The sequence below is a fragment of the Lissotriton vulgaris genome, chromosome 10, assembly GCF_964263255.1.
Source record: "Lissotriton vulgaris chromosome 10, aLisVul1.2, whole genome shotgun sequence".
Classification (NCBI taxonomy): Eukaryota; Metazoa; Chordata; class Amphibia; order Caudata; family Salamandridae; genus Lissotriton; species Lissotriton vulgaris.
Genome location: NC_141698.1, coordinates 724,445,138 through 724,464,972, shown reverse-complemented (window position 1 = coordinate 724,464,972; position 19,835 = coordinate 724,445,138). Strand labels below are relative to the sequence as shown.

At 41.8% G+C, this 19,835-nt stretch overlaps 1 protein-coding gene across 28 annotated transcripts in view; it reads left to right on the top strand.

The window, feature by feature from the left end:
- The window catches only part of SVIL (supervillin), an 807,080-nt gene that overhangs the window by 408,271 nt on the left and 378,974 nt on the right, over window positions 1-19,835 (top strand). For 21 of the 28 annotated variants that reach the window (XM_086941578.1, XM_086941573.1, XM_086941576.1 and 18 more), the window contains 3 exons: window positions 6,278-7,192; window positions 7,554-7,724; window positions 12,764-12,798. In XM_086941578.1, coding sequence (XP_086797704.1) covers window positions 6,278-7,192; window positions 7,554-7,724; window positions 12,764-12,798 — 1,121 coding nt within the window. The remainder of the gene's footprint in view (window positions 1-6,277; window positions 7,193-7,553; window positions 7,725-12,763; window positions 12,799-19,835) is intronic. The other 7 variants (XM_086941586.1, XM_086941584.1, XM_086941585.1 and 4 more) reach the window with 1 other exon arrangement.

Here is a 19,835-nt window from a genome sequence, read left to right as displayed (position 1 = left end):
ACCAGCTAATGTAGGACAAGCAGTACTTAGAACACTCTTTCAGACCACTGCAACAGGTTAGCCACCGCTTTGGGAGAATACTGCTGTATAGTCTATGCAAAGCATGTGATCTACTGCTCACATGCCTCGAACGGATCATGTTACTTACCCAGTAAGAATCTGTCCTTGGCATGTCTAGCTGTAGATTCACATGCGCCCACCTGCGTTCCTATACCTGTTGCAGTTTTCTCTTACTTTATATACATACGCAATAACATCTCTATTCTACTCTTACTAACTCCATTTTCACCCTCTATGGTAAAACAATCGAACAATGGAGCCGATGCCCATGCACACTATCACTGAAAGGAGGAGTCGCCTACCTCATGACTGGAAAGACATCTTTGACGAAAAACAACTTGTAAACATCCGGACTCAACACTAGATGGCAGGAGTATGCAAAGCATGTGAATCTATAGCTCACATGCCAATAACAGATGCTTACTGGGTAAGTAACATTATCCTTTCCATTTAAAAGTCAAATCATACACTAGGATCATAAAATGTGTTATTGCAGGAGTGACACCATTTTTAGTTCTATATAAATTCAGAAAGATGGATCAGGTGACTTCTTCCATTAATTTAAAATGGGGACTGATGTTTAAAAAAAAAGTACATGTATTTCCTGGTACATGTTATTCTCATCATGATCCAGCAAATTAAGTTTTGAAAACTGATTCAATGGGCCAAATAATAAAATATGCACACTATTACCTAGCTTAAAAATTATTTTGCTTAGTAATGCATCCCCCTTAAACATAGTAGTTAATAATAATGTGATTTTAAAAAAGCGCAAGCCTACTTCGTCTGAAGTGTCCCAGTGCTACGGTTTTGCTCCCAAAGTCCAGATCAGGTGAGCTCAAGGTACTATGCAGATTTAGAAAGTCAGGTTTTTAGCTTTTTGGAAAGCTGGCTCAGACTTTCCTGCCAAAGCAAAAGGGGGAAGATCTTTCCCCATCTTGGCGTATAAGATGCCAGAGCCACATCATCCAATGCAAGCTTTTTTAATGCGGGGAATACAGGCCAATGAGGCCTGGCAGATCTCAATTCTCTTCTTTGGGTATAAGGTGGAACTAAAGGCTGCAAATACCTAGGACAGTCAGTTGAAAATTCTATAACCGTAGAACACAGCTTTGAAGGACACCCTTTCTTTCAAAGGCAAATTCAGTGCAATTTTGCCAGAGCGGGGACATTAGGGGAGCGTCTGGGCAGGTTTAGCAGCAGCCATGATGCAGCATTCTACACCAGCTGAAGTCTCAGAAGTTGACCGAGGGACGCCAAAATATAGCACATTGCAGTAATGCAATCTGGACATGACCAGAGCCTGGACCACTGTCTTCTTGGCTGCCTCTGACTGAAAACCAAGGATTTTAAAAAGAAATGTTTTTAGGATCCTGAAGCATTGTCCCTCTAGGCTTAAGATTTGGTTGTCAAATGATAATGTGCAGTCAAATCGGATACCTAGATCTTTTACTTTAGTTTTGGACACCAGTAGAGGCCTAGAGAATCGGGCAACCAGGCCCGAGGACCAAATTAAAGGCTGCTTCTCAGTGATGAGGACTTCAGTCTTGCTAGCATTTAGCTTGAGACAACTAAGGCTCTGCCACCTCCATAAGGCAAGATCTAAGCAGAACCGCCTACTGAGAGAGAGTATCTGCATACGACACTGTTAAAGCCCTAGTGCGGGGTGCATATACAGATTGAATAACGTCTGGCTAAGAGAGAAGACCTTGGGCACCCCATGCTGCAGTAAGAACCTTAGAAGACAATGTTTTTTGTGCCACCTGAAAAGTGTGGCTCTGTAAGGAGGCCAACCTCCGCAGCGCCTTGCCACCAATTCCTCCGTACCACAAAGAAGGCTGCGCTACAGTGTCAAAAGCTGCACTGAGGTCCAGCAATGACAGAGCTGTAGTGTCTCCGCTATTGACCACCTGATGGATAGATCGGGAGGCAAGCAGAAGTACCGACTTTATTATATTTGGGATGAAAACCAGATTGGGTCTCATGAAGATCCTTTGCGTTAATAAAAGAGTGCTGTAGATTGATATATTTTTCTGCCACCTTAGAGGAAAATAAGGGGAGTAATGAGATGGGCCTAAAGTTCTTCCGCTTGAGTTGATGTACAATTTAATCTTGAGTAAGGTCACTTATTGCTGGCGTTCACCTTCAGCTGATGAGCGTACAGCTTTGTGGGTTGACATGGGGCTTAGAGAAAGTGGGCTCCTCTCAGAGGATGTCCCTCCATAGCCATTACTGTTGAATGTACTTTATCTGTGAGGTAGAAACCTTAAACCATTTGCCAAAGGCATTTCAATATGAAACGTGCTGCCAATAACTGTACCAATGCCACCAACTAAATTGTTTTGCATGGTACTAATGAACATCAAGTTATTATTCTCAAACAGAAGACTGGGATCTTGGAACACTTCTTTCACTCAAGGTTACCTCTTTTGGCAGTACTTCATACTTTGGTGTTTGACTACCCATTATCCTTTTGTCATAGGTGGAGGACTAATTTTTAAACTTCTGCTACAATTTTCTTGTCACTTATATGTCAGATTTGCTTGGTTCCTTCATAGTTGACCTCTACCTGCAATGTGAGACATGTGTAGGACAGGTATTTGGTGTCGGATGCTTAATGTGTTTTCTAGTACATTAAAGCAGCAGAAAATAGGATCACCAGTTCTGTTAGGCATGCTTTCAGTTAAATGAAAATAAGTCATCATATGACCATCTGATTGGGATTAGCCGACCCAGGCCTCCTGTTCCCCGACCTTTAAGTGTCTGAAAGCAGACCACTTCATGTCAATTGTTTTCTGTCCGCTATAGTACCCAAACGGGTAACCTTTTCCTCGTTGCATGTCCATTAAGGTTCTGTCTTTAGACAGAAGAACACAAATACATGATTTTGGAGGTTTCAACTCGTTCGATCCTTCTGTGCCTAGCTCCATCTTCCCCTATATGGTTTATTTAGGTTGGAGAAAAGTCTGTTATTTGCTGCAGTCTGTGCTCACCATGAAGTTGGGGATATCAAACTATAAAACCAGTAATATCTCAACTGTCCTACTTCATATAGATCCCTCTAGTTGCTATCACTTCCAGTTGATGTACATGCTTAGTTGGAGCTGATAAAGAGCAAACTGTGGCAAAGCCAGTCATCCTGGCGTTTGCTGCCATGTTTGGCTTTGCCAAGGTTTGTAATTTTTTAAAAAAAACTAAACAATCAGATAGTTTGTGTAAAAGGACATTGTGCCAAAGAAGAATCCGGTTGTTCAAAGTTAAGCCAGTGGCTAAAGTGGGCTGACCGTGTTCCCCATGCTTTCTGCCAGGGTGGGTGAAACAAACCTGAATGGAACACTGACAGAAAAATGGACGGAGAGTGGGATGAAAGTGTCGGCAATGAAAGTTCTACATATATGCGGACAACCAATCCTTTCCAAGCTTGCTTTATGACCTAGCTGTTGCTACTCCTTTATTCAGTTGTGAATCAGGAAGGTTGTGGCCTGAATGAAATGCCCTCTATTCAAATTGAGCTTAAATAAAACGGATGAAGACTGAAGGGAATTGGCAATCTTGATTTGAGGTAGCCTCCCTGCTCGACGCCCTAGATGGGCAAATGTCCGTAATTTATAAAACGGTCTAAAATATTGGTTGTTCAAATGACGACTTTAGTCTTTATTCTTCGGTCTTGTCATTTGCTAACTTATTTCCATCTGAAGTTTTCTTTTGAAGATTTTTTATATCCTTTTCCTAAGATCATAGTATATTAGTACTCCCTGCATTAGCATCTTCTCCGCTCATGTATAGGAATTGTGTTAGGGCAGGCATTGTATAAGAACGACTGATATACCTAAAATTAAATCTACTCTTCTAGAGGCTTTACTCCAGCTCTCCATTTTATGCCTATCTCTTTTTTTGGTTTGTCCACCACAGCAAGGTGCAGTGGCAATTGGCTAACTTCACTGTGATTGAGGACGCTCTTCTCTTTCACAAAGCGCACACCTACACTGTGTAGTATACTTGGCTACCAGCAACTGCTATGAAAGTGTGCCTTGTGAATCTTGGATATTTCTTCCATTCATCAGTTTCTTTTTTAGGAGCATTGGTGCCTGGCAGTTATTCACAAATAGTTTTATGAAACCAAAAGAAAACTATCGTCGACCAGGCTAAAAATCTATCAGACAAAGCCAGCCCCATGAGCTTTGACCTGACGTGGTTACTTGAACCATCCGCAAACACTTCAAAAGTCACATGCCCATCATTCAGAATGTAGCAGCACTGCTTCTTCCAGATGCTCATAAGTTAGTCTCTTTTGTCTACTGAAGGAATCCTGTTCACTTTCCAGTGTTGGGGAAATGGGATTTGTGGTGCTCTCTAATGCACTAAATCCTGTTTGAAATACTCTAGGAGAGAGCGTTGTCCATTACACATTTCTCTGCACTGTATGCTCCTCTGACATTCTTTCAGTGTTTTATCTAGGTGGATTTCCTACCTTTTGAGTTTTAACATTGCCACTTTGCTGTATTTGACATTATGTAGGCAAGCTTTTCTCTTGTGGGGCAGACTACATTCTCATTGCAGAAAAAAAGATTACTGGACCCTCGTCTGTTTCAAACATATATAAAATGTAAATTTCATTGTATGGTATAACCTCACCCTGTTTTAATTGATCTTTAATAATAAGTACATCCAAAGCTATAGTGTTTTAATTTACATAGCAGCTATATTTTAGGTAATCATATATTGTTTTAAAACCATAAGAATTAAGTTATTTAGCATCTTGATAATATTTATGGCTGTTGGATTTTTAACTCTAGCAACAATTGACTTTTTGCTACAGTTCAGCTCATTACATACATTGTAAAATTAGTATTGCATATATATTTTCTTTGATTGTTTAGTGGAGCGCTGTTTTAGAAAATCCAGATTCTAGAAGTCACACCCCACTATGCTAGGGAGCTCACTAGCATTAAAGAAGACCTCTGTAACATCTGCAGATGTCCTTGATAGTGAAGGGCCATTGCCACAGATCTTAAAAGCAAAGTAGTTTAGACAGATTTTCCAATCAGTTTTCCTAAAACTATATCTTTGTCTAGATTACGGTCTGTGAATTGTTGGCCTAATTTGCATGGTCCATTTACACTTCCTCATTATTAAAGCGCTATGCCCATTTTTCCTCCACTTAGGAGCACTGCTCTTGGCTGCGACTATAAGGGGTTGTGATGTTGGTCGCAATCATGAATTGATTCAGGATACTTCTCATCGTCTTTTCCTTCCTAATTACATTCTTGGTTCTTAAATATACCCTTTTTAGGGAATGGAACTTGTCCATAAAAACTTAACTAACAGCCATTGCAATCCGTAAATTATGACAACATAAAGAGCATGTGAAGTGCTATTTATCTCATTTAGGCATTGAAGGAAGTGACTTTGCACTCCGTGCACTCAAGCTCTTCATTTGGTTGAGAGTAAGATTGGGCCAACAATTTGCTTCAGATTATATAGTCTTGCAAAAATTATTTGAGTGATCTGACCTTAAAAAAGGTTCTGTATAATGGCCCCTTTTTGTGACTGGGTTTTAGTAGTAAATCTTATTAAAACTGTAGGGATTGGTATTTGCAATCTATTTTTTATACTTGTGTTTAACTGGATTGGTGGTTTGGGTTGTATCCCTGTACTTCAGTTTGTTTGAACTTTTGATTATCCCAAGTCAAGCTATATTACTTTCTCTGTAGATTCATGTAATTTGCGCTTAGTTACGATTTCTGTGAATACAAACAAATTTACCATAGTTGTATGCTTCTGTGGGTGCAGAGATGTCCACTTTGTGTGTAGATGAAATCATTTAATACTGAGACCTTTTCTCTGCATTTGTGCTTTTTCTGCACATTAACCTCATTGTACAAACATACTATTAACTGAAAGTTACAATTCATTATCTTGACATTTAGGTCAAAATAAACATGCAATATACCTGCTAGCAATTGGTTGTAGAGATGGTAATGTAACTGCTTCAATGTTAAATTCTTGGTTCTCAATTTTCCACAATTCCATACTTGCAAACTGGACATCTCTCATGATACTCTGACATTTATCTGACAGAAGGCCTTTAATATGTTAAGTTGTGATCAATCAGGAGGCGAACTCCTAAATGAGCATTGTAGAGATTGTGTATTCATTCTCCTGCCATTTATCTTGTATGGATAATGAGAGCACTAATCATTTTTCTTTTTTAAAGAGTTAAAGTTAGAGAGAGGCTGGTGAAAGATGAAAGCTCACGTGGGAGCCCTGAATTTACCCCAGATTTGGTTCCTCAAAGAAAGCACCATCCCGCTCCTGTGCACTACATGCCTTTGCAGTCTGAAACCTCTGCATTTGATAGGGTTTCTACCCATCCAATCAGTTCAGTTAATCAACCAATTCATGGCCATATCCAACCTGCTGGCCTTGCCCACACTGCCAAGATAGTCAAGATGCACGAACCAGAACCGGTGTCCGTGAGCAGATTTAATGTACCTGCTAGTGTCAGCTGTGTAACTAAATTACCAGGAAGCAACGGAGTTCAGACAAGCAAATTAGTAGATATTTTGCAAAGCCCACCATCTAATGCGGATGAGCAACAGGAGCCTAGAAAGCTGTTAAAAAGCAGGACAGTCCTTCCATCAGAAACTCATGGACCGGCTTTGAGCACAAATGATAGGGGATGTGCGGAAGAAGGAAAATCCACACTTGATGTATCTCTTATAAGAAAGCCAATTGTTAAAACCTCAGCACTTCGGAAAGATATGCCGCTTTCTGTTCGACAGATGTCAGACTCTCAGAGCACGATCCCTGAAAACATTGAACGAAGTGAAACTCTTATGTACATCCATAGTGGATCTGTCTTGCGCCCTGCTGAATCTAAAGGTCCTACTCGAGAAGTGTCTACCATGAAACATAAGCTATTGACTCGCTCGATGTCCGCTGATACGGGTTCTTCAAAGCTAGAAGTCTTTAAATATAAAGAACCAACCATGAAGCAAGGCGCTGACTTTCAAACTGCAGAAGCAAGTCTACCCAATGGCGAGGTTGGCATACTGGACACAAAGGTTTCTGTTGCTCAGCTTCGTAGCACCTATTTGGAGACTGCCTCGTCCAACAAGAAACCTGAACTGTAGGTGATGTTTCAAACCTGTTTCAGTGTTACCCTTGCACGTCATTGTGAACTTACCCACACCTCAATACTAGTTGTGTTTTGCATTAAAACACAAGTCGCTTAGCTCACCGCAACATATTCCAGTATTTGTGTGGTAGAACAGTCCTCCCTAATTGTGCACCCTTGCTTGCTCATGCAAGTAATGGCAAAGCTGGCATGCGTGCCATACTTCTTTGCATGGAACATGCATGAGAGTTGTGTGAAGTGATCTAGACTAAGTTTGAGTGACTTTTGTTTTGAGTTGCGTCTATCTGTTACTTTTTCTCCTTTTCTTTCCATTTCTTTAATTTAATTTCTATCCTTCATTGTGATTGAAAAGTGAATCTCGAGTTGAGATGCCGTCACCAGGTATTGAATTGTCGGCTGGTTCTGAAAGGGAAAGAGGCAGTCGAAAGCCACGCCGCTATATTACTCCTGGTGAAAGTAGAAAGTCCTCGGAGAGGTTTAGAACACAGCCTATAACCTCAGCAGAGCGGAAAGAATCTGATAGGTAGGCAATTGTGTGTAGTTGTGGTATTGTACTCTAAATTTACATGTTTTGCTTTGGAGTTCGTCTGAACAAACCGTATCCCTAAACACTTGCGCTGCAGAATTGTCGTGCTGTCCAAAACCTACATAGCAATTGTTAGCTTATATTATAAGAGTAATGTTTACTTTGCCACAATTTTGATAAATAAAAAACAAAGCAACTGTTAGGCTCATCCTCTTCAAATAGTGGACCTTGTAATCACTTTGGAGGACAACAGCCTACATTTTCAGTTCAGACAATGTCCTTTTTGGGAAAGAGGGAGGTCAAACACTAGCTTAATATCACCAGGATTGTGAAGGCATATTACTTTTCAGAATGGCAGGTTACGATAAGTTGTATGAGTTTTACTTCTATTGTTGCAAAGTAATATTTGTCTAGAAAGGTACCAGATGATGCAAGTGCCATAGGGTCTGATACAAATGACTAAAACTCATCTGTGCTTATTCTTTTTACTCAAGATAATTTCCTGGTGAAATGCTCCATATATCCACATTTTTGAAAGCCCTGCCCTACAGTCACTGGACCCAGGAGCTCTTTGAAAAATGTTATGCCTTTTCTGGCTAAGGATCTTGAATTGTAGCTGGCTTTTTAGTGCTCTTTTATTAGTCAAATCTTTACAACACTTTCTTAGAACCATAGCAATGCTGAGATTTTCCTCTTATACCAGTTAAGGATGCCTCTTGAAACGTCATGCTTTGTAGTCAGCAGTGCCACTCAATTTAAGTAGGCATACCCATCTATTCATCTAAGCAATTGAAATTTGTATAGCATATATAATCCATTCTGGCCCTATAATACAGGTATCAAGAATATACCTTTTTTTAATCTTTTACTAAAATGAACAGTAGAAAAACTAGTTAAGTCAAGTGTTTGCAGGGCAGGAATGTAGGATATTTTAGACTGTGGTAAAGGAAAAGGTTAATGAGTCTTGTGGTAAAGGAAAGGGTTAAGGAGTCTTGTAAGTGTGCAGAATGAAGGGGAGGTATGAATCCAGTAACAGTCATAACCAAAACATACAAAAGGATGACCAACATGTACAAAGCACACAGCATTTCTAAGACTTTCAATCTTTCTAGAAAATTGTCTACTTCTATTAAATGCCCGTGCCATTTTACCTATGTAACTGGATAGTTAAAGTAACCGCATTTTATAGATGATTGATGAATATTGGCCTGACTTATTGGGCTAACCATTTTGGTGCTTCTACAGAGAACTAAAATACATTTCCCTGTTCTGAATATCCAATCCCAAACTGATATACAGACTGGGCCTGAATCTGGAATTCTTTATCTGTTCCATGAACATTTAGATTACCATCATTCATTGAAATGCTCGCATTTTAAGCTTCTGTGCATTGAAATTCTGCGAAGCTGAGCACTAACGGCAACCTTCGATTTGGGGCATACGAAGTCTTTGAGCACGGTTTATCCTGTAAGTGTTAATGGGTCAGATGACTGAAGGCAGATCACAGGGCCATCAGTATGCATACCATGGTCAACTGTGTATAGATAGAAGCGCCATTTAGCGAATTGGCTTTTCTCTGTACAATCTGCTAATCTGTTCCTTTTGGAAGACTGGTGCAGACTAAAATTCAGTAATGCAAACATATGTGGGCATGTTTTACCTTTCTTTCATGGCTAGGCTAAGGGAGATAAAGAATTTCAACAGTGCAGAAAGTTAGGCTGTTGACATGCATTTATTTGAAGAATACAATCAAAAATTGTAATCCTGTCTATTACGATGGGGTGAGTAAAGGCCGTGTTTTCGTAGTCCTGTTAAACCAACGTTCTTTATGATTAAGGTTCCGTTCAGACACAGTAAACGTTAATTAATCCAAAAATCAATCTGATCAAAGCGCCCTGCTATGCTGGAATGTTTCACCACTTTGTTCTACAGATTAATATATGCATGGGTATCCTCTGCATGCATCTAGAATTGCGCCGGGCCATTTAAATTTGCTCTAAGAAGCAAGTAGAATTTGAAACCTAGTGTGGACTGAGGAACCCTGAGTTACTCCACATTGCACTTTACACAAAGATGACATTTGCTCCTTTTCAATATTTTGGGTTCTGATTTTGAACGAGTAATTGAATCCAAACAATAGCAGTCTCTGATATCCCCACCACTAGTTATGCCTAATGAGCTAGTCTATTTGGCAGAATGATTCGGTCAGACCATATTATGTTCCTTGTGATGGTCTGAGTCTTAATTAATGCTCATTAAAGATGAGGTTCTGCTCCATGTGTTTAAAAAAGATAAATGAAGAAATGTTTTGGATAACTAATAATTGTCGTGCACTAGTTTCTTCATGTGTGGAGTGAGGAATGCCTATTTTCATTAATTCTGGGACTTTGCCACTGAAAAGGGAGGTGTTTATTATACACCTAATACTGGCCGCAAGGATCCAGATATTTGTCAAGCAAGTTACTTTCCAGTTCAGTTTTCAAGTTGGGATTAGGTGGAATCTATGAAATGCAATTCTTTTTAGGAATCCATTTCCTAGGTTTTCAGTTGCACGAACGGGGGGCCGGGCCTTTGCGGTGGCCACATCCAAACTTTGGAATAGCCTCCCGCTGTATCTCAGATCTCTCCCTACTGAATCCTTGTTTCGGAGGAAACTCGAGACTTGGTTCTTTTCCAAGATCTAGCTCCCACTGAATCTCTCTGGTATCGGTTGTCTGCAGCGCCGGGACACCCCCGTTGGGGGTAGCTGTGCACTTTATAAGCTTCAAAATAATAATAATAATTTCCTAGGTTTTCAGTTTGCACATTCAAATATTGGCATGTTTTTCTCTCCATTCATGCTTCTCAACACAATGATGCAGCCAAGCAAATGGTGTGGTACTGCAAATTTATATTTCACTCTTTTTCTTTAAAGAGTATTTATAAGGATTAAGTAGCATTAAACATTCATAGATGTGGTTTCACACCCCCTGGAGTTTATGACTGATATTCATGACCATTGATAAACTAATTTCTGCTTAATTTTTCCTATTGATCCCAATACAAGGGCTCAGACTACTTGATCAAGTGTGGGCCATAGCAAGACTTAATATAGGACGTTTGGTCCATGCAGAAATATTTGTTTGCTCTACGCTACAAAAATAATTTGCATGTTCACTGAAACCAGGATGGAACTTGTGAGAATTTCCTTTAAAGGTACTCCCTGTCAGTATTTCACCAAGTAGGGCCATGACGTTGAACGAAATCTGAGTGGGTAATAATTAGTAAACGTTATCCTTTTTTCTTTTAAGACTGCCTTAGTTCTTTGAGACTGGAACCATAGCAAATGTCATAAAACCACTATTCATGACACTTTGTACCACATTCTTGTCTAGATCTTTTCCGGCAGCACAAGAAGCGAAGGGTCTGTATTAGACATTTTTTACGTACCCACCCTACACCATGTATATGTTAAAGCCTGTAACTTGGATAATGTCTTATTGGTACATCTGTTATAATCCACATTTCACTCTAACATGCCTATGGCATGTAAACCATTAGGTTTTGAATGCTGTTATTTAAATCCACTTGTCCTACATCCCTTTGCCTCCTTGCTGACACGAGCAACAAAACTTTGAATATAGTCATCTTCGTGCTTCTGAAGATGTTTTTTCTTCATGTCCAGTCACATACCTGGTCTCTTCCAAGTCCTACTCCATGTAGTAGAATATTATTCTAAGCTCCAGACTAAGTAGTGGCTGTGCAAGTAGGTTAGGTGCCTGAGGTCCAACCTATTTTGACTGAGGGGCACAGGGTTTCATATAAGACCCCCCACCACTATACAAAGTGTTTAGTCCTTTCCTGGAGTACATCCTAGCCATTCCCTCAGAACCTGGTTGTAGCAAAGCAAAAGGATGCTAATATAGCAAGGGATGCAATGTGCAAATCATGGCGTACAGCTCTACACCAGACACTAGTTCATGAGGAACCGTATGAGGATTTCCCTTTTCTACCTTGTTATGAGTCTGGGTTTCTTTCCTGTACACTGGGTGGTGGTACGTCTTTCATTTCTACAGCACTATAGAAACAATCCACTTCATTTTACCTTTCTGGATGTTTTTAGTGTGGAAGTGGCCACCACCCCTTTAAGATCCAGTGACTCCTTGGGGAAATTAACTTACATTGTGGATTAAACCGCTCAGTTTGTGACTCGAAATTTCCTCTCTCCAAGCCTTTCAAATAGTATTCCAAATGTTGAGCTTTCCTTTGATAATGGGAATACGTGAGGTTCATGTTCCGTTCCTGTGAGACTTAAGCTTGTTTCAGGTAGTTTTCATCCAAATCTTCAGATTTTTTTCCTTTGAGTGTAATTTTCAAAATAATGCCAAGGGTTTATGCATAGTGCCCTGCAAAGTGTAGTGTTTCTAGAAATTCTTAAGTTTGGGCTCAAGAGGGTAGTAAAATCTGTTTTATTAATTCCCTTTATTCATATATCATGATACAAACGTAGTCCGCTAAATAATGGTACATCAAGGTTTTGGCATCTGTAGTTTTGACAGTCCGAGACTAGTTCCTAAAGTCTGCATTATTACTAAGGTTGCCTTATCTCTTGGGTTTGTGGATCAAGACCCATTCAAGTTGTTCCTGGATCTTTTCACTCGAGGTCAGGAAATAAATTGTCAATGAAGAATACCAGTCTTCATTCTGACCAACCTTATAGGGTAAGTAACTTTTTCTTTTGGTGTTAAAAGTTTGGTAGTGTAAAACTGAAACCGAATTAAATGTTTTGATCATCTTGTGGTAGATGTATGTGATTTACTGTGTACAATGTCCATTCTTGCTGTCCCCGCTGTATTTGATGGATACTCATTCATTCATCTTGTGACAGTTGAAGTCCCTGATGAACGTTGTTAAAATGACCATCAAATGTTGAGCATTATTTTATTTTTATTTCCCACTGTCCTTTATCAGACAAAAACAGATATTTAAACCTGACTTTATTTCTTTTAGTTGTTGTCTAATTTGTGTTTTCATTTCATTTGTTGACATTCCATTAGGTCTTCTGTGAGTCCAGAAGTGCCACCTGTTGAAGGCAAGTGTCTCTTCCCTCTGTTGCACCTCAAACCCCTTTTTAGACAGACGGTCTGTGAATGCGTTTTTACTCCTTAAAAATTGATTTGAGTATATTTTGAAAATGTGACATTGCATGTGTTCCAGTATGACAGATGTAGAAAATGTTCTTGCTTCTAAAATATTACAACTAAAGAGGAAAAATTCCCTTGGCCTCCACTCATATGTTGAGTGCAAATTCAACCTCTTATATTGGCTACCAAACTCCTTAATAGCCATTCCGATATGAAGCCCTTAAATATCTTATAAGTTTTAAAAAATCAATTATGAAAAATCGAGCAAAGAAATCTGGCAATCTGAACAATTGTGAAAAGCCAGGTATATTTTGTATACTTGGTTTTCTTTTGTCTCCAGAGATTGCCATCTTGAATTAAGTGTGGTGTCTTAAAATCTGTATGGAATGGAAAGATAGCTGGTGACTGTGCGTACTAAAAAGTTGTGGAATTTTGTAAAATATCTACTTGCCAAAGAGAATAGATGCTTCAGAAATCTTCTTGCCTATAAGAAAAATAAAAAATAATACAATCTTGCAAATCCACTTGGGACTTTAGCATTGTGCAGTCCAGTTCCAAACTACGCCATCATTCTCCATATTTCAGAGCTTTAGTAATAGCCTCTCTGATTGTGCCAGGGTTCAGACTGGGTGATGGGTGTTTTCTAGGAAGGCTCTGGTCCTACGTCTTACTGCTGTTATGCTAATGGATACATTAGACATATTTGGACTTTGTCTCAAACCTTTAAATATTCCCAGATTCTGTAGTTGCAGAAGCATGGTTTATGAAAGGGGTCTTTTGGCCAGCTTTCTGATGGCGGTAGGGCTTTAACTAAACCAACATTTTCATTTTACAGGACGTCTGAATGTAGCAGAGTTTAGGATACATCATTGTGCTTTCTTTAGTTTCTGCTGAAGTGTCTTGTGAATTTTGCTGGCAAATTTACTTTTAAGCAATTGCTTAATTTCACAAATTGTCAGTCTAAATCTCAGATTTTCTTGTGACCTGGTGCCTAGGTTGAGGATCAAGGAGATTGCCCAAGGTCTGATGTGCTATACCAGACCACACAGTTAATTCTTCGGCAGATCACTACATCTCAGTGTGCCAGAGTTCCACTTTTCCCATCATTCTGATCAGATACTATGATATATAGCAGTGACTTGCAGTTTACATTTTACAACTAGATAGAACTCTGTCTTGTCAACCAAAATGTTATGGGCGATCTATGCTTCCAAGTTTGACCATAACCACAATGCCATGCCTAGTTGGAGACTTAAATGTGGTCAAATTGCTTTTATTTGGTGGGGGTGATAATGCTGTATATTATTGAGAGATTTTTAAAGCTGAACAATAAAAATGACAGAAATTGAAACGTGGACTCTTATTCTGCAATCTATGCTTAACTATAATCCTGTTTATGTAAATAATTAATCAATGTAGACCATAAGATTGTGAGGGTAATGATACTCCTGATAATCCTTTTTATTGCCTGATGGCATTATTTTACTGTTTTTCTGTGTATACATAGGATTGTTTTGATTTGAATGTGTTGTAATCGGCGCTTCTGAAGTTATGTTTTTAAAAATACTTCTACCGTCAAACGCTTAAAATTAGTGATCAGTATTGTATGGTCTAATATTGGATTTGTGTAACTTTTTGTTGTGCCTTAAACTTTGATCAACAAAAACGTTGCTTTCCACTGAATCATTTAAGTGATTAAATAGTCTTCACATTTGTGCTTATTGGTAATAGTTTTATTCACTTGCTATAGTGGGGTGAATTAGGGCACTACTGTAAATTAATGTTAGTTTGGCTTATACTTATAAGTTGGTTTTTCACTCTGGAACGGCTTGTGAGTTTGTGCACATTAAAAAACCGACCTGTTTGTTTCTTCACAACTTCTCTCCATCCCCCTTCTCATAATGTACTGCTGACATGGGAATAAGTAAATCTTTTTCCATGGTGGGAAGGAAGTTTCTCTATGGGAGGGAATATTTTCTTCCCGGAGAAAGAGCTAAAAGCCTTACCAAGTGAATTTGCTCTTGTTTGACAGACTTCCACCAGACCATATATACATATGCTCATTCGAAAAGGGAATTTACAAACGTGTGCTAGGAGTAGACCTAAGAACTTGAAGGTGTAGTATGTTCCAGTCCTACTTATGCCAACTTTGTGAAGTCCAGAATGTTTTAAACCGCACCAGTTCATAAATGTGCGGGGACAGTTTTGTGACTTAAAATCTTGGGACTCATATTGGTTTTACACTCATTCATTTGTATTGAAGTATTGGCATGCAGCAAAACAAGGTTAACTACAGGATGGTTTACGTTTTTTATTTTTAAGATAAAATCTCCAAGAAATACATTCAACAGGCACATTTCATATTCAAAATATTTTACCACTAGCTGATCCTAATTTCCCATTAGCCAAAAGGATAGAAGGTCCACTATATATCATTAAAACATTCAACATTGGTATCTTAAAGACCAGCACCTGAACTGTAAAATACATTATTAGTTTTGAATTGATTGTCTAAAGTGCATTCTTCATAAATCAGTTGAATACCTAGCTATTTTACTGCCATATCGGACTCCTAATACCATTGTAAATGATGATATAGAACCATTGTTTCAAGTTGTCCTTAAAAGGCCACTATAGTTTAGAAGAAGTCTCCAACTACCTTCTTCTCCCACCCCTAAGTTGCAAATATTTTTCAAATCTTTTACTTTGAAAGTAAATGAAGGATAATTTAGCAAACTGTTGCAGCTTTTACCCATTCTAATTCAAGTTATAAATATTTTTGGACTCCTTGTTTGCTTTCAAAATAAAATAATAATGTATCCGTTATTCTGCATGTGCTTGCATCCAATAAGCGTATTCTAAGACCATTGTAAATGGTCACAAATAGTTACATTTTGCATACTTGTACACATTTTAGATTTTAACTACTGCTACTAATGTTAGCTGACCATATATCGCTCACTGTATTTCTTGGAGTACTCATTTTAACTGTAAAGGCTTTACGTTAATGAATAATGTATACCATTCGCGCCATTTTATTCATATGGATTTTTATTTTGTCCCCTTTCCCACAACCATACTGTTCTCCAAGTTGGTGCCTAAAGAGGTTATGCTGCAGTGGGTGGAACCTGCTTGTCCAGCTGACCAAGAAACATGCAGGCAGGTTGTCTTTACGCCAAACATTACCTTGGCTTCGGCTATAAGAATTTCACAGCCCTGAGTATCAGCACCATGTACCACCCAGTCAGCAACCCCCACAACCTGCTTTTGACCAACAATAAATACATTAAAAAAGGATTTCATCATCCGAGCATATGTTCTGTTTATTGTTGCTACTTTTCTGTTTTTTGTTTTTGGTCATTACTGCATTTGAGTAAATGCTGATCGTCGAGCAACTAATTGATTGGACTCATTAAGTATGGAAAACTAGGACAGTTACGTTTCTGCAACCTAAAATGTGGTTGGCGAGAAGTTGACACTGACTCACTTGGAATTTTGGTAATCATATAGAGTTACTTATGTTTGGTTGAAAGAGAATTTGTGTAAAGTCTTGCCTACATACTCTTTTAGCCATCTTCAAAACAGACAGATTGCAGTGACGTAAATGTCTCTTTTAAGCAACCAGGCAGTGAATTTCATAGGTTTGCTCTTGAGCCCCTGCTTCCAAGATCTTCCCTTAGCGGCTTAGCTCAGCCTTGAATAAATGGATCTAACACTTTTTCCTTCTTTTTACTTATTGACCTGGACTTGTTCAATCAATCAGGGGTTTGTAAAGCGCACTATTCATCCTTGAGGGTCTCAAGCTGCTAGGGGAATGGGGGGGGGGCACTCCGGATCGGTCGAAAAGCCAGGTCTTGAGGTCCTTCCTGGGCATGCGGAGGGTCGGGGAGCGTCTGATGTTCACCGGTAGCTCGTTCCAGTCCTGGCTGCAATGTAGGAGAAGGCTCTCCCGCCTGTTCTGCGGATGCGGGGGACCTCTGCCAGGGTGAGGTAGGCGGAGCGGAGGTTCCTTTTGAGTACGTGGAAAGATACTCTCTTGTTGAGCTATTTGGGTCCGATGTTGAGGGATTTGTAGGCGTGGGTGAGGAGTTTGAAGGCTACACTCTTCTCGACGGGGGGCCAGTGGAGGCCTCATAGGTGTTGTCATCTGTTGGTGACGTGGTGTCCAGAGTACGAGTCTGGCTGCGGCGTTCTGGATGGTTTTGAGTTTGTGTAGAAGAGTTCGGTTGATTCCGGCGTGTAGAGCGTTGCCATAGTCAAGACTGCTGGTTATGAGCTTAGGGGTGACGGGGGCAGTCGGGGGGGGGGGGGGGGGGATCCATTTGAAGTTCTTGAAGAGGATGGGCAGGCAGCTGAAACGAGTGGAGGCGACTGCGTTGATCTGGCGGTTCATAGAGGGGGAGGAGTAGAGGATAATGCAGAGGTTTTTTGCGTGCTCTGTAGAGGTGGGTGGGTTTCTGAGGGCGGAGGGCCACCAGGTGTTGCCCCAGGTGAGGTGCTTGGTCCGAGGATGTTGAGCTTCAAATAGCTGTCTTTCATCCAGGCTCCCACGTTCTTCCTTCCTTCCTGGAAGCAGTGTCTGGTGTCTTAGGGTTTTTTATAAGTGAGAGGATGAGCTGGGTGTCATTGGCATAAGATACAATGCTGAGCTTATGATGTCTGATGATGGCGGCAAGGAGGGCCATGTAGACATTGAGGAGCGTGAGGCTGAGCGAGGATCCTTGGGATACTCCGTAGTTGATATCGGTGGGTTCGGAGAGAAAGGGAGGGAGTCTGAACCTCTGGGTTCTGCCGGAGAGAAAGGATTGGATCCAGTCGAGGGCGGCTCCTTGTATCCCCGCGCCGTGAGGTCTGGTTGTGAGCGTGCGATGTAAGACTGTGTCGAAGGCTGCGGAGAGGTCTAGAAGGATGAGGGCCGCAGTGTGTCCCTGGTAGAGTAGCATGCGGATGTAGTCTGTGGTGGCAAGGAGGGCAGTCTCTGTGCTGCGGAATCTGGACTGGGAGGAGTCTAGGATGGAGTTTTCTTCGATGAAGGCGGTCAGCTGGGAGTTTACGAGTCTCTCAGTGACTTTGGCCGCAAAAGGGAGGAGAGAAATGGGCCGGTAGTTTTTGAGGTCTGTTGGGTTGGCCGTTGGTTTCTTGAAGAGGGGTTTAACCTCCGCCCGTTTCCAGTTGTCTGGGAAGATACCGGACATGGAGGCGTTGATGGTCCGTCCTAGTTCGGGTGTGATGGTGGTGGGGGCCCTGTGGAATGCGAGGTGGGCAGGTGTCCGTTGGGGCTCCTGCGTGGGTCTTCATGGTTGCGATGATGTGTTCGATGCTGGCGGCCTTCCATGTCGTGATGGTATGCTTGTCTGCAGAGATGGGGGGTGGGGGGGCAGCATATGTTCGCTAAACTTGTTGTAGAGTACCTTAATCTTCAGGTGGAAGTAGGAGTTGAGCTTGTTGCAGAGTTCCTGGGAAGGTGTGTGATGTCTGTGGCCTTGCTGGGGGGGGGGGGTTGTGAACTTCTGTATGACGTTGAACAGTACCTTGGCATTGGTTGCGTTGGTCTGGACTTTGTCTCTTCTTAAGGTCCCTTTGGTGTCTCTTATGCCCTGGTAGTATTCCTTCAGGGCGCTCCTGTGGTTGTCCCCTGTTTCCGTGGTGTTCTGGTTTCGCCAGGTTTTCCCTAGGCATCTGCAGGCGCAAATGGTTTCTTGCGGTACTGTGGTGAATCAGGCGGCCTTTAGATGGCATTGTTTGGCGGGGTGATGGAGGGTTGAGAGCTTCTCGTGCAGCGGGAGACCCAGTGGTTAAATTCAATGGTTGCGGAGTTGGTGTTGGCTGTGGCACTGGGTGGGGGGGGGGGGGGTGTTGGAGGAGGGTGGTGTTGAGGTGGTCCTCTGTGACCTTGCTGCAGTTCGTTCGCGGGGGGCGCGGGGCGGGCTTTGGAGCGGTTGTGGTGTTGAAGGTGAAATGGACGCAGTGGAGGTCCGTCGAGAGGGGCTGGGTGGTGCGGCTGAAGCGGATGTTGGCCCTTCCCATGAAGCTTGGGTCGAGTGTGTGTCCAGCTCTGAGTGGGCGTGTTGACCAGCTGCTTCAGTCTAAGGTTGGCGAGGTTGTTGAGGAGAGTGGTGGAGTCGGATTTGTTGCAGTTGTCGATTTGGAAATTCAGGTCCCAGAGTAGAATGTGGTCCGTGGAGGTGATGGCATGGGTAGCAGCAAGGTCGGCGATGGTGGATGCAGCCTGGGTGCAAGGTCCTGCCGGTCTGTAGATGTGGGTGCCGCGTAGTGTGGTCCTGGGGTTGGTCTGGATCTGGAGGTGTTCTGTGTTGGAATGGGGGTCATTGGTGCTGGATGTGGAGAGCCGGAGGTGGGTCTTGTGCGCAATGGCGAGTCCTCCTGCGCGTTGCGGGCGGTCCTTTCTCTGGATCTTGTAGCCGTTGGGTTGGCAGTGGTGATGTTGGGCCGAAGGTGGCGTTGGTCCAGATTTCCGTGAAGAAGGCGACGTCTGGCAAGAGGGTGTCTATTGGGTCCCAGATATCTACAGCGTGTCGGTGCAGGAAGCGCACGTTGAGGAGGATGGCTGTCACTGGTTTCGGCGGTGGGTGCATCCGGGGGGCCTTCAGCAGTTGTGGGGGCTTTTTTGAGGGTGAAGGATCTGTGGCAGGGTCTGTGCGAGAACGGTCTGTGGGTGGTGTTCGGCGAGGATCTTCCGCAGACGGTGTCTTCTGAGATTGAGTGAGTGGAGGGTGGTGGAATCGTAGCGATGGGGCCTGGGCGAACCAGGGTTACTGGCACTGGTCTGGATGCAGACTGGCGCAGAAGGCTTGCCAGTGCGCGCCCGCTACGCAACAGCGGCACGCCTGCTGCGCATGTGAAAGGCAGCGGGTCTTCTAAGACCCCCAATACTGCGCGGTGCAGGGTTCACCTCTAATTCACCTTAGGTCCGTTACCAAAATAATGAGGCAAGTGCTGGAAACTGGAAGACCAGAAAATTATT